Here is a 14,338-nt window from a genome sequence, read left to right as displayed (position 1 = left end):
AAATTTCATTGCCTGAGGCTTGACTGAGTAGCCTGAAAAATGCAATGTTTAGTATTTTATATCCCATAGAAACCAAAATTTTACAGTTTGACAAAATTAGCTATATGCCCATATAAAACGTTCCATGCCCAACAGAGCGGTCACCACAGAGGACAAACACACAGGTTTAAGTACACATTTGCACCAGTCTATACTGGAGCAAACGTGGCTTTTCGTTTTCTTCAAACCCCATGCACTTACCCCAGGCGATCCTACCTGGAATCCTTGCACAGTGATGCGCACCGTGTCCCCTACCTTTGCCCTACTGGGGGACATCAAGAGTTTAGGACCCTTAGGAGCAGCTGAAAAGAGAAAAAAAAAAGACAAAGAGAGAAAGGTCATTGTACTGAGCATGGAGAACAAATCCTGCCGGACACCTGTTTTGTCACAGAGGGAGAGAGACAAATACAATTTCCTGTCAATTAAGGTCACGGGGCAAGAGGCGAGGGACCTGCAGGTTCTTTCATCCAAAGCACTGTGCTGGATTTATCCCCCCTTGGAGAGAAAAGGAACTAAATTGGGTAGATACTCATTACTAGAGGAGAATGGGAGTGCATCGGGTGGAGTGTGGAGGCAGTGAGATAAGGGGCACTCAGAGAGCTAATTCCCTTGTCTTGGTGTGGACAGCAGCCCCCAGATGGCTTTCATTTGGACCCTCTAAAACAATGGGGTGCAAGCAGGAGAGGGAGCAGGCAGCAGATTGTAATATTCTGAGATCGTGAGGGGCTGGTGATTGTCCTGTGTATGTAGTGTCAAGATAAAATGAGTGATTTGCATAATGTTATAAAAAAGGTAAGTCATCTCATTGCGGCTAAACAGCACAGTGTACTGCATCAGGCCCATATAAGCCGGTTCTGCACGATTTGAGATGATTAACAATTCCTCTAAAAGATAACTGCTTCACATGCTGCGCACTTCCATATGTTAGACAAATGGGCTGAGCAGCGCATGCAATGAGACTCAAGCTAAGGGCGACCTATCAATAACGCCTGTACAAGTCCAACCCCAGGAGTCCTTTAGTTAATTTATAAATAATTTACACTGGTTGCTTGTTTTCATTGATGAGTTAAACTAAAGGATAAATAAATAAACAGACAAATGACCTCAGTATTTTAGCTATTAATCTGGCGACAAACTGTCCACTGTGGCTAATGAAGCACGGCCTTTTCTTAGGCAGCCATTGACTACAAGCCTGCATAAGACTAATGGATTAAGACTTACACAGTCACATCTGTAAATAGGATTGAGCATGTGGCATTGCCCATGTGCTGTAAATCACATCTTGGGATCTTTATATAAAACAGATTTGAATTGCATGAAATGGTTGGAGAGAACTGGAGAGACACAAAGGGAGGGAAGAGCAGATATTCAAATTTAAAAAGACTTTCACCACCACTAGCCAGGCTTCTCATTCGGCATAAACGGATTAATTTGTCCAGAAAATCAGCGCATAGAAGTAGAAACTGGCGCAAAGTCCAAGAAAAAAATCTTGGAGTAACTTTTCTTTTTTGAGATTAAAGGAAAACATCCATGTATTTATACTGGCAACCCAACCACAGACATGATGTGAGCAGTTTGACATGGCTAAATGTTCCATCTCATGCGAAGATGGATGGCATTTCACAGGCTAGTTTTGGCATCGCAGCGTGAAGCATCTTTCCACCACCCACACACTAACGGAAGAGTATTTTTAAATACTGGTGTCATGGCGTCACATAGAGCTTGCGAGGCATATGGCTGGGGAAGATGATGGCTGATTTCTGGGATTTGCTCCAACAGTGACAGTTGGTGTCCTACGTCACCACCTTTGATTAGGGCAGCATGCAGTGTGATGGACATAACACAGCCTCTCTCTGAGGAGGAGGAGGGCCTCGCAGGGGAAATGAGCCACGGTCCCATGAGACTGTCACCTAAGACCCAACTTCTTCAGTTTGCAAGAGCGAGCTGTTATCACTTCAGGATGGGTCAGAGAGTACAACATGCCCTCGAGAAAAACAACTGCGCACGCTGCATCAGGTGTGCTTTCATACCAAGCCAAGACATCAACAGGTCTGCCCAGCTCCACAACAGACTTTAAGCAGTTGAAGGGAACCCGTCACATTAGCTGGGTGACTGGTTCTGTTGAAGCGGAGAAGCCGGACAGGCATGCGACTGAATTTAAAAGGCCTGACTGATTCCTGGATCGCTCAGTAGTGGAGAATCTGGCACTAACACGCTGGACTAGGTGAATCAAAGCAGCGAAATGCGACAGGTTGAAGAATGTGGAGCTGAACTGCAGGTGAACACAGATGCAAACAACATGCTAGGTACACACAACAAATCCATATTTGCACGGGCAAACAGACAAAGACACACAGGCATTTACATACAAATAACCATACACATATATGCATGCACACAAAATCCCCCCAAAAATACACACACATGCATACTCAGAGATCACAGCCGCCTTCCTGAAACTGAGCATCTGCTCTTTGATTATCGCAGTCTGGCAAAGCAATGTCTGCGAGATGTGAGGAAGCCTGGATCTCTTCTCAATGCTGTACAGTGTATGAAATGAGAATCCCACCACTTGTCCGATAGTGTTGAATAATAAACACTTTAGCTCATCTGAATCCAGAGCAAAGAACTTCTTTTAATTATTAAGATGCGCTATGTTCATGAATTCAGTCCGGGAGTGCAGAATAGACCGGCCTCATGATCTCATAGAGGTGTAGCACTTTCTCTACACTCCCAAGGTCTGGCGCCGGCTTCGGGTTCATTTGTATGGGGAGCACGAAGCCATCCATGAATATTCACAAAGTGTAATACAACATTGGTCGATTGTCAGACTGTCGCTGTGTCTCATGTGGCAATATTAAATCTCTGAAAGATTTATTACTTATGGGTACTGCAAAGACCTCCTTTTCATTTCCTGACCAAACACACCTGAGAGAAGCAGGAGAGCGTGTGTGTATGTATACAGTAAGACAGAGCCTGGGTGCAATTATGGATTTATGTCTGCATAACATAAATGTGCTAATTAGAATCAACAAACGCACATTTTCTGTTTTTCTTTTAGATGTCTGGAGATGCTCCTTCCATCTCTTTAAAAGAACAAAGGTGGTGATAAATTAATGACTTCAAAACAGAGAGAGGAAGGCTTGTCAAAATATTAGCACCTTTGACATCTAACAAGAGTTTCACAGGACCCATTCCCCGCAGGGTGTGTCATCTGTTTATCATCAACATGTGAAAGACGCAAAGAGCTGTTAGAGTCCTCAGTGCGACATTTTATCTGCAGGAGACAGCTCATGCCATTATACCTTCAACTGATGCTGATGTCTCCGTCTTGTATGTGATGCACTTCATTTCCATCCACTTGGGATATGACGGTGACAGTTATTAGATACTAAAGTACAATTTTCTGGTATGACATATTCCGATTTGACAAAAAAAATAAATAAAAAAAGTGACAAAATCAATTGCAACAATTGTTTTTTCTAAATAAGGGCTTAAGACACAGGATCCTCTCGTCTGCTTGGATATGATTTAAAGCAAATGGCTGGCGAAAGCTTATATTTCTCTTAACGTTTACTAATCGAATGAAAAGATTAAACCTAACAATAAATTGATCCTACGAACAAGCAGTGTGAAATAAGTCACAGTAACTCTTTGCAATAGACCTCCATTGCTTTTCCACTATTAAAAACACATCAAAGAGCCACACAATAGTACCGTGTTATTATTTTGAACAATGTCACTGTAATTTATTTTAAGTCACTCGCACATACTGTGGGTTCTTCTGCTAGCATGAATAGTCAAGAGTGCACCAAATGTGTATAAATACACAGCTGAAAATTCACTATTTATCTTGTTTATGTTGTTGAGTAATGTTTGCTTAAAACCACTGTGAGCAGGTGCTTAAACTATATATATTATATACTATATATATAAACTATGTATTTGTGCACTATTTTTTGAAGCTTTACATCTTCAGTAGTAAACATCGGGCTGGGGGCTGCGCAGACAGGGTGGGGCTTTGGTGTTTTCCTACAAAATGATGCCAGCCTTGTCCTTTGAGTTATATCCTGCACAAGATTTCGATCTGGAAAAGCACTCTCTTCATGTAAGTGTGAACTGAAAACCGATTGATAAAAAAGGTACAACAGAAAGGAGTGTCCCTTCCACACTAATTGAGACCCTGTAGATTCACCCTATTTACCCAGATATGTATATAGATTCTGGCAGGAAGTCTTTCTTGGCAAACAAAAAGTGAAGAACTGAAATTAACCCAAAAACCAAAAGTTTTTTTTTTTTTTTTTTTCTCTTTCTCAAGCAACAATCTGTGAGTGCACCATCAAAAGAAAGCTGGAGTAATCGATAGTTCAACCTGGTGCCTAAGGATTTTTTGCCTCTGTCTTTCCAATGATTTAAGTTCAAATCCTAGTCATTTAATTTCCAAAACTTCCAAGTTGCTACTTGGAAGTTTTACTGTGCAGTAGTGACTTACATCAAAAAAATGTACCGATTGTCTTTCGGATTATGCATGTCAACTCATCACTTATCTTAAAATGGACCACAGCTGAGGCATTGTTTGCGTGAGATTTCTAATACCTACTTGCCAATTATTTTTTTAAACCCATTAAAGACTTTCCACTTCTAGACATTAAAGACAGTTTGTATACGTTGGCTTGGCGTGACCGCAGCCGCTCACCAGCATAGTAAGAGGGACACTTTTAATTAATTGAAAGGTGGCAATGGGAGATAAAATAGTGACGGTGAGACACTATGCAGCAAGCAAACATGTACCTGCCACAGCCTCCTCACTCACAATCTCCTCCTGCCTTCAACCATCGCTTGCATCTCATGGAAGATAATGCCTCTGTTTATCGTGTCAGGATTGCGTGGCTTGTCTCCAGGAGGACCATGCCAACTTATTGCCTTTGAAGTGTTAATTGGATGCGCTGGAAGCCATCTTTGTTTTTAGATAAAAAAAAAAAAAAAAACTCAGAGTGTATGTGTCTCTTTTGGATCACACACTATTAAAACTTAATGCTAACTTTTCCCTTTAAGTACGACTCCTGTTTTCTGAATTCAGTATCTGCATCACTACTTCTTTGGCTTTTTTTGGGGGGCTTTTGTGCCTTTATTGGACAGGATAGTATAGAGAGACAGGAAATGGGGAGGCAGAGAGAGGGGGAATGACATGCAGTAAAGGGCCGTCCGATGCGGGATTTGAACCGGGGCCGACTGCAGTGAGGACTGTAGCCTCTACATATGGGGCGCCTGCTTAGACCACTGCGCCACTCGACGCCCCTACTTCTACTGCTTTGATGTTTGCTGATGAACAAAAAAAAAAAAACAAACACTGCCATAGTGTTTCGCTCCTTGAAATTAAGTGATGAAATTTAGAGGCTATATTTCTCTTTAAAAGACTAAAGTGCAAGACTGAGGAGCTTCAGGCAGGTGCTAATTGAAGTTCGAAGAAGGGCAGCATCTCTGAGATCGTCTTTCCAATGACATAACATTGGTCAGCATGTCTAAATTCTCATTTGACTTCTCTAATTCAGGTTGACTTTTTCAATAACGGTACTGAGTTAACTCAATCTAGCAACAGACAGCTCGATGAATTGCCCTGTCAGTCACTTCGTAGTTTTGCATTCGCCACTAAACTCGCAATCTGCTCAGCTGTAACACAATTAAGCGGCATCAAATGAAAATCAGTGTTGTTCTGAGTACATTTGCAAGGGAGACATAAGGGGGCCCAGTCGGTTTCCAAGTGCGGCAAGGGGATACAAGGAGACAGCAGGAGATTAAAAGGGAGAAGAAATGAGACAAGGGTGTTTGAGCGTCTAGGTGGAGTGTTTTAGGTGCGGTGGTAGGTGGAATAGAGGACAGATGAGAGAAAGGGTGGTAGAGGAATGAGAATAAATTGCAAAAGCAATGAGTTAGTGCGGAACCTACTCACCCAGAGTGACCTCTGTCTGCATGGGCATGGACAGCGCTGGATGCTTGACTTCGCAGCTGAACAAGGCGTCATTATCCAGCTGAGGGTTGAGGGTCCAGGTGAGTCGGGCCTGCACCACCACAGAGCCGTCGCTCTGGGGGAGATGAGTGTGGCTGAAGTAGTAGAGAGGGTCCGTGCTGTGCACCCAGCGGGGGAACTCCCGGCTCACCACTGTCTCTGGGATGACCTCTGTCGCAGGGCTGGGCTCGTAGGCCTGCTGGCCCTGAGTGTGGACACGCTGGGGGCTCTCTGTGTATAGACGGGCTGACCGCCCCTCCGGGTCCAGAAGCGAGAGGGACCGCTGAAGCTTAGTGTCATCGAGGTCCCTGCTGATGAGCGGCCTAGCTCCCCTCACTCCCGCTGAGCCGCCTCCCTGCTCGCCGGTGGAGGGTTGAGTGTAGGAGATCACCTCTATCAGCTCCCCATCGCGCTTGAAGTAGACCTTCGAAAGAACAAGCAGTATTGAAATAGAGAAACAGATCTAGAGGAGAGCTAAAAGAAGGAACAAGAGATGGATAGATAGATTTTACTAAACATAATTTTCGCTGAATGCTTGCAGAAAAACAGAAACAAACAACGTACAACTTTTAAGTTAACTACTTTGTGGCCATTAGGGGGCAGCACAGGAAGCTGCAGACACAACACTGACATATTAAGTCCAACACTGCCTCTCTTTTTTTTTAGCTCTGTCTCCAACTCATGAGGACCATATCTGGTTCTTTAGCTGCTAAATGCTCCACTGTGCTCACCAGCCAGTTACTGACTTTGTTACTGTCAGCCAACATGGTGACATGAACAGGTAGCGCACAATGTGTTCAACAGAGCTTTTTCACTGAAAACAGAAGCATATTTTGCAAATTGGCTTGATGAGAGTGGTGAGAGTGAACCAACCATTTGCAAACGGAAAAACCAAAACATTGAGCTGAAAAAACCTGACATGCTCTGCAGAGCTGAGAGGAAGTGCAGCATGAGAAACACCTTCCGTGTTGTAATATTTTTTTTTTTTTTCATTGTGAATATAAAGGTATTGATGGGTTCAGCTTTAAGAGATGATTTTTAAACCGGCTCATCTGCTGTGCCAGTCCCATAGTAACAGGTGCTGCCACTTAAAGGGTTTTTCGGGAATATTGCAGGAATTTCCTCACCATTTCATGAGTCTATCAACACCTCCGGCTGCCTGATCTCCTGACAGGGAATTCATGCTCCCATTTCAGCACATAACCTCCAGATATTAGCATTGAAATAAGGTTGTGCAGTCGCTGCCTGTGGTGTTGATATTTTGGAGCAGATACGCCTTCTTGTTTTTGTTTCTGAAGAAAACAACATTGAATCCACATCTTCTTCGGCGACCTTTGGTCATTTGAATTCAATTTGCCAAAAAATCAAAGAGTCATTATTGTAAACTCTGCGTTTCACTGTATTGTGCGAGGCTTTTGTCTGGAGATGGTTGGGGCTCTCTTTGATATGGTGCCACCTCCAGGGCTGATGCTTCCAGTGGGTAAACGGCAATAATGAGTATAAACAAGTGAGGATAAGGCCAAGCTCTTGAGGAATAGCTCCAAATTATATTTTTACATTCACAATAGGGATTGATTCTATAATCCCTGGACCACAATGCAGCTTTACAATACGAGACCCTTTCTATGAAAAATTATTCACTTTTAGTGTGACAATGTGTCTTGTTTCCTCAACACTTCAACTAACAATGCTGTCAAGTTCAATTCAAATGAACAGACACATAACAAACTTAAACATTAAGCTCTAACGAATGCTGCGCATTTATTTATGAGTGGAGAGATTTACTTTTAAACGGGCATTTTTCTTTGTTTCGTTCAATTGAACCTTTATTTCAGCGACTTTATTTGATAGATGGAGGCTGCCTGTGTGGGCCCCTTTGTTGCTGAGGTTATGTTTGCCAGGACAGATGCAACATCATTATACTACAAGCTGTGTTGTGCTGCTGGGTTGTATCACAGTATTTATAGCCAACTCTAAAAAACTTTCTAATGCTTGCCATCAGAGCTGGCTGGTACACATCCACATGGGGCTGGGTACCCTTGCTCAAAGGCAGAGCTGATTGTTGTCAGTATGGATTAGAAAAAAAACGTTAATGACAGTTCCTCCCAACCAACCTTGCGCTTCTACCTGTGGGCCTTGAATTGCTCTGTGGCCCCATCTACCTGCAGTGCTCTTTCAGTACAGATCAAGGGCTTCTCTTTAAAACTTTCTAAATTTGTTTGTTCATTTTGGGATGCGACTGTAGAGGTTGAAACACATCATCAGCCATTATTTATTTCAATAGATTTTCATTAAATTTAATCAGATGTTTCATTAGAGGGAAAACAGACTTGAGCACTTGAAGTACATGTTTAATTTATTTTATTTTATTTTTTTTACATTCAGTTATTATCAAGTCTGATAATAAATGGCCCTTGTTGGAAAAATTCTGAACTCTCACACTGGTGCAATCTACTGTTAAAAGATGACTAATGACTACTCCTACATGTACAACCTTAGTTTTTAATTAGTGTACTGCACACACACATACACGATATTGTTATAAGATTTATAATAAAAAAGTTCTCCAAAGGGTAAGAGAAGCCAAGGTTCACTACACACAGAGGTGCAAAGATAAATGGTTACACTCCAATCAGGTTATTCTGTATGTTCATTTCAAATTAGCTAAGGTTCGGGTAAACTACTCTACTACGTACTCTTACACATTTTGTGCAAAGACAAACAGCTCTTCATATTTGTGATTTATTTCTGCATCCACAGGATCCAGCTACTTGTCATCCTTTGGAATTAACAGTCCTCTAAATGTATGAATCAATGCTATTATAGCCCGCCATAGCAAGTAAGGCTAATTTACAAATGAAGTTTCACTGATTAACACATCTCACTGCGTTGAATTTCAGCATGTGAGGGCGTTCAATATCCATCACCCGTTATCTGCATGTACTCAAGTATGGCAAGACTTTAAAATCCAATAATGCAATGGGAAGTAGGAACATCAACCTCAGATCCACAATGACCCCATTGCGTCTGCTGCTAATTCCTACAGCTACTCGACAACTTGCAAAGAGAAGGAGCTTTTTCACTGTGTATTAAAACACCTCATTAATTATCACAGCAGGTGGAGGGAGAGCAGCGTGGATTAGAACGATCCATGCACCTGTTCTGCGGCTTTTGTTGGACAAAATGATGCCGGTACACAATAACACCTGTGTTGGCTATGTGTGGGTATAATAGGGAATTAATTCTGTGAGCCGAGATAACTGATTTGTTTCTATAAACATTAACAGACAAGTTAATTTATAGGCATAAAGGAAATGCTGATTAAACATCCACATGACTTAACATAATGCATGAAGCCCTATGTTGTGAGTGCTCTGGAGGAGTCAGAAATAACACCCCTATTGAGGTGTAACCTCCAGCAAAATATCAAGCATCAGTTTACCTTTTCATAGCGATCCCACCGTGACTAAATATCTTTCTTTGCCACCTGTCTGCTTGATGTATAAAAAAAGGAATCAATGAATGTTTCATCAAAGACATGAATGAATGGGATGACAGATAAGTTGCTGCGGGGCGAGAGAGTGAAGTGTTATTTCTGTGTCATTATCCTGCAGTTCTGCTCCTTTTTCATTTCCCCTTTCATTACTAGGAACCGATCCCATATAGTTAATGGCTATGGAAATACTGCAGACATAGACATAAACAGACATGTATAGATATTAGACTATTGTAGTCGTGTGAACTGAGTCATGTGTTGCACTCAGTGCTGATGATGACTCTTCCTCTTTCTTTCAGGGTTAAACTTATGTCATTGTAATGTGTTTTGTGACTAATGCTCCAGCTATGTAGACAGCAATTACTTTAAGACTACAAGTGAATCATATTGAGCTGAATATCATTCAGCACAATGTGTTAGCTTTAATAGAGCTCTCACAATCACTATTGTTATAAATTAAATAAATGTGAAAAATGAGCACTTTTACTTTCCTTTTGAATATATCAAAAATATTCAATTATTCAATTATTGTCTAACAAATCGTGTCTTTGGACTGAGTGGAATGCTGTTCTGCAAGGCCACGACCTGACGACTTTCCAAAGTGTTGAAATGTGCTTTGAATTTTTTTTTTTTTTTTTTTTTTTATGTGGCATTTCTGAATTTACTGGACACACAAATAAGAAGGAAGAGAGAGGTGGCGTGCTGCGTGTGACAACAAAATGAGCCGCCAGGATCCCGTATCTTTGTAAATATTAATACGAACCAATCTGCAATTCATCCTAAAATCTAAGCACAACTAAGGAGACATCTCTCATTACTTTAAACTGGGTCTGTATTCCTTTAAGCTACCTACAAATTTGCTAAAATCTCATTTCCCACTTTTCCTTGTTTGACAGACAGAGATAACAGGAAACATCACTTCTTTTATTCTGTCCAAATGGGGAAGCAAACACTGAATCATTTTTTTTTTTCTACAAGTGATTATAAAGCTGCCAAAATAACACTGAGGGTGTCTCTCACTATGATACATGTCTCTAATAAATGGTTGCATTTCACAAAATGACATGGGCACTTTTGTTGGGTACTGCTTTAGATGAGTTGCCTTTCACTCGATTATCAGGCATCCACTGTGTATTCATAAAAGAGATGGGGTTTTTTTATGCCGTACAATAAAACAAAAATGGTTATTGGACAGTGCTATTTCTTGTCCTTTAAGTTGGTTTGAAATTCTTTGTTTGAATCTTGAAATTTCCAAACGTGTCCTCTCAGGAACAGCACATTTGTAGTTTAGCAAGCACACAGAGGAAGGTGCAAAATGGCTATATTGTCTTTAATCAACTAATTGGCTTGTTAGGTATTACGTTGTGCTGCTGTCGGACTTGGAAAGTCGTGCTTGCTCTCATGTAAAAGGGGATTTCTGAGTGTTTTTGGCATTGCTGTTGTATTGTTCTCTTACAGACTGTGTTACTGCACGGAATAAAGTGATTATCAATCACGCCTCTGTTATAAATCCCCAAATACTTCATAGTCCAATATGTGCAGACAATGAAACCAGACACAAACCACTTACTTCATTCTGAAATGAATTAGCACAGAAAAAAAGGAGAGATGTAATTCTAAGCAGTAGCCCATACACAATGCCATGGCAGTGGTGAAATTAAGCTGGGATGGCATGAGAAGGGTTTTTGCATTTTCCCTGTGAATAGACAGGGATGAAAGCACCTGCACTCTGCACACTGCCAAGCCTCCCCCACCTCACCAACATCTTAAATCCGAAACCTTTTTTCTGAAAATGTAACAATCATGCATTGGTCCATATACACCTTTGTGCTGCTGCAATTAATCATGGCGGTGTCAAAAGGACAAGGCGGTAATTTTCATGGTGACAGAATGAATCAGTGAAAGAGAAGAACCAAGAGAAAAGGGGAGAGAAGGAGGAGAGAGGCAGAGAGAAGGATCCTGACCATGACTTAATCAGCTTTCCTTCTTATTATTAACTGTCATTATCTTTCCTCTTTTCAATCAGTGCTTGCTTGTACTCTGAGGATGTTCTAATGAGTGGCACTGGGGAGCTATTATTGATACGTCACCAGCTTGCTTCAGTGGCATCAGATACTGACAGATCTTGAAACATAATACCAGACATTTTTAACACATGCAGTCCATTATATACAGCTCTGTCAAAGCAGCACTGGGAGAATTTGGCATGTTGGGTATTTCCAAAAACTATAAACTTCAAGACGCAGAATTTACGTAATGATGTAATAGAAGTAAACTTCACACAGCAGGATCATGTGTAAATATGGTGAATCTAATGTGTATTACAGTAAATTATAGAATGAGATACAAAATATACCACCACACTACTCTGCTAGGCCAATATAGCATTACATTTTATGACGCAAGGATGACAGGATAAAAAATGAGACACATTATTTCAGCGACATGTGCAGAGGATAGATAATTTGAGGCATGTTTAAGAATGCAGGGCCATGGAAAATGCATGTTTCTCAAAATCATAAATCACAACACCTCAAATCAGAGTGCAGTCTAGTCTGTACTAGACAGGAAGTAACCATCAACCTTTGTTGATGCTTAATGCTACGTAAGGGCCCATTTGTGATTATACCATCTCTAAAATGTTTTGGTATTTAATTTCTTTTGACACAGCCATTTGACCTAAAATGGACGCGGTGGCAGCAGCTGCTCTAGGAACATTTTTCACATAATTTGAAAAACTATTATTTAACAATAGTTATTTTAGTTGCTATTTGTCACTAGCTAGCTAGCTATGTAGCTAGCTTTGTATACAGGGAGAAACCGTAGGCAATGAGGACAAGAGCAGATCTATTTGAACATCTGAGCAAATAATAGATGTGTGCGGTGAGTCAGAGGCCTGGAACCAGGCTACTGCTTTAATTAAATGCTAAAACAAATTTCAAATACTGTCACCTGTTAAGTGTCTTCCTTTGTTAGGAAAGGAAAAAGAGAAAAACCCAAACCATTTAACATCACTGGCTGTGCATCCTGCATGTAAATTTTTTATTCAATCCTGTTGTGACATTTGAAGAACCAATAAAAAAAAGAACATAATGAGCCTGAAGAAGAAACAGTAGAGGAATTCTAAAACTGCTTTTAATATTAGTGTAAGTAGACATGCAACAGCAGGAATGTTGTATGAACTTTAAGGTTTTCAAACGTCCACACTAAGCCAGAATTAAGTGTCAGACATTACACTGGATGCTGGAAGGATGCAAAAAGATGTTGCATAGCAGCGTCATCTTTTCTTTGTGGAGAGCCAAAGCAAATTTATCTAAACAAACACAAAGCTTATGTCCCTGTTTAGGATGAAAGAAATGTTGCATTTAATGTTGTATAAAAGCACTCATTGCTCCACAGTGAGACAAGTTTAAGGCTGTTGTGATCTATGACACTATGGTTTCAACACAGCAGAGCCAAAATATGACTGTGGCAGCATGTTTATGTGCTAAAAGTGTAGCATAAGAGGTAAGACTCATTTGTTCTGTCCATAAAGCTCAGGTAGAGAATGAAAGTAAAGTAGCTATAAGAGTTTTACATGCTGATGCAGAGTTTTCTTTCTCTCTCTCTCTGTTTCACTTTTCTCTCCACTCTTGCTCCCATTTTTTGATGTTAGCTCATTATTTTCATTTTTTTTATTTTTTTGTTTGTTTGTGGTTTTTTTATCTGTTAATTTAACATCACTTATTTTTAAATATTAAAATACAAGACAATTTATGTGAAAATGTGATGATAAAAATAACATTTACAGCACAAACATTGTTTAGCCTCAGCGGCTGTTTTGTTTTAATTACTTGCAGGGATTCAGGCTGATCTGCAGAATAATCAGAAGCTCTTTGTCTTTCCTACCTATTTCTCTCCTCTCTAACAGCAGCCATGGTCTAAGCACGGCTTGCCACGAGAGGGCCGGGCATGGCACAGGAAATAGAACTGTGATAAATAAAATAAGAATAAATCGAATGTGAGTGAAATGACATTAACATGACCTAATTTGTAAAGAGTCTATAATATCAATATATCAAATGACAATGAAATGAAGGTGTCTGTGTGAAAGAGGTAGTTTGTAGTGACTTACATTCATTAGGTGATCAGAGACATGACCCCAAATGAATGATAGTGTTGCTCAATAATAGCTGGTTGTGTAAATAAGCAACTGTTTGCTAACAAGTATTAACTTAAAGTTATAATATGTAACTTTTCCACAATAAAATGTCTAAAAATGACTAGACCTATGTTGTTGTTGACCTATGTTTTTGAGTTGTGCACTTACATCATCCCAAATGTTTTCAGCAATTCTCAAACCTAAAGAAATACGTGATTTTAAACATTGCAATGGTCCGTTTCATTTGGACGTCATGTCCCCTATGCGCGTCTGCGGTGTTGTGGTTGCCTGCCTGTGTAATACAATTTTTACACCTTGGTAGTTTTCAACTATATATGATAACCACATGAAGGATTTTAGTGATCGCACGTCTGGATCTTAAGTTATCAGAGAAAAAAGCCAAGCAAATGTTAGACGGCTCAGCCCCCAGCCGCTGGAGACGTCCTGTGTCAGCTGAACTGCATTAGTGAATCACAAATTCTTAAAGTGAAACTGCTTTATTCAGTTTTTCTATCAGTTTAAATCCCCTGGTCTGTTTGTTTTGGAGAGGAGGAGACCTCTGTGGATAATTCGGCTCCCAGTAAAAACGTCCTGAACGACCGATACTGAAGGCATCCAAACTGGGGGAAGCTTACAGTTATGGTGGTGAAGAGAA

At 40.5% G+C, this 14,338-nt stretch overlaps 1 protein-coding gene across 3 annotated transcripts in view; it reads right to left on the bottom strand.

Moving 5' to 3' along the window:
* Positions 1-14,338, bottom strand: part of LOC111233590 (immunoglobulin superfamily member 21-like) — a 173,185-nt gene that overhangs the window by 11,422 nt on the left and 147,425 nt on the right. For 2 of the 3 annotated variants that reach the window (XM_022761444.1, XM_022761445.1), the window contains exons 7-8: positions 5,990-6,470; positions 241-341 (exon numbers count right to left, since the gene is read on the bottom strand). In XM_022761444.1, coding sequence (XP_022617165.1) covers positions 241-341; positions 5,990-6,470 — 582 coding nt within the window. The remainder of the gene's footprint in view (positions 1-240; positions 342-5,989; positions 6,471-14,338) is intronic. The other variant, XM_022761446.1, reaches the window with a different exon arrangement.

Source organism: Seriola dumerili, unplaced genomic scaffold (genome assembly GCF_002260705.1).
Source record: "Seriola dumerili isolate Sdu_G_001 unplaced genomic scaffold, Sdu_1.0 BDQW01000409.1, whole genome shotgun sequence".
Lineage (NCBI taxonomy): Eukaryota > Metazoa > Chordata > Actinopteri > Carangiformes > Carangidae > Seriola > Seriola dumerili.
Note: the sequence above shows the minus strand (reverse complement) of the source record. Positions and strands in the feature narration are given on the sequence as shown.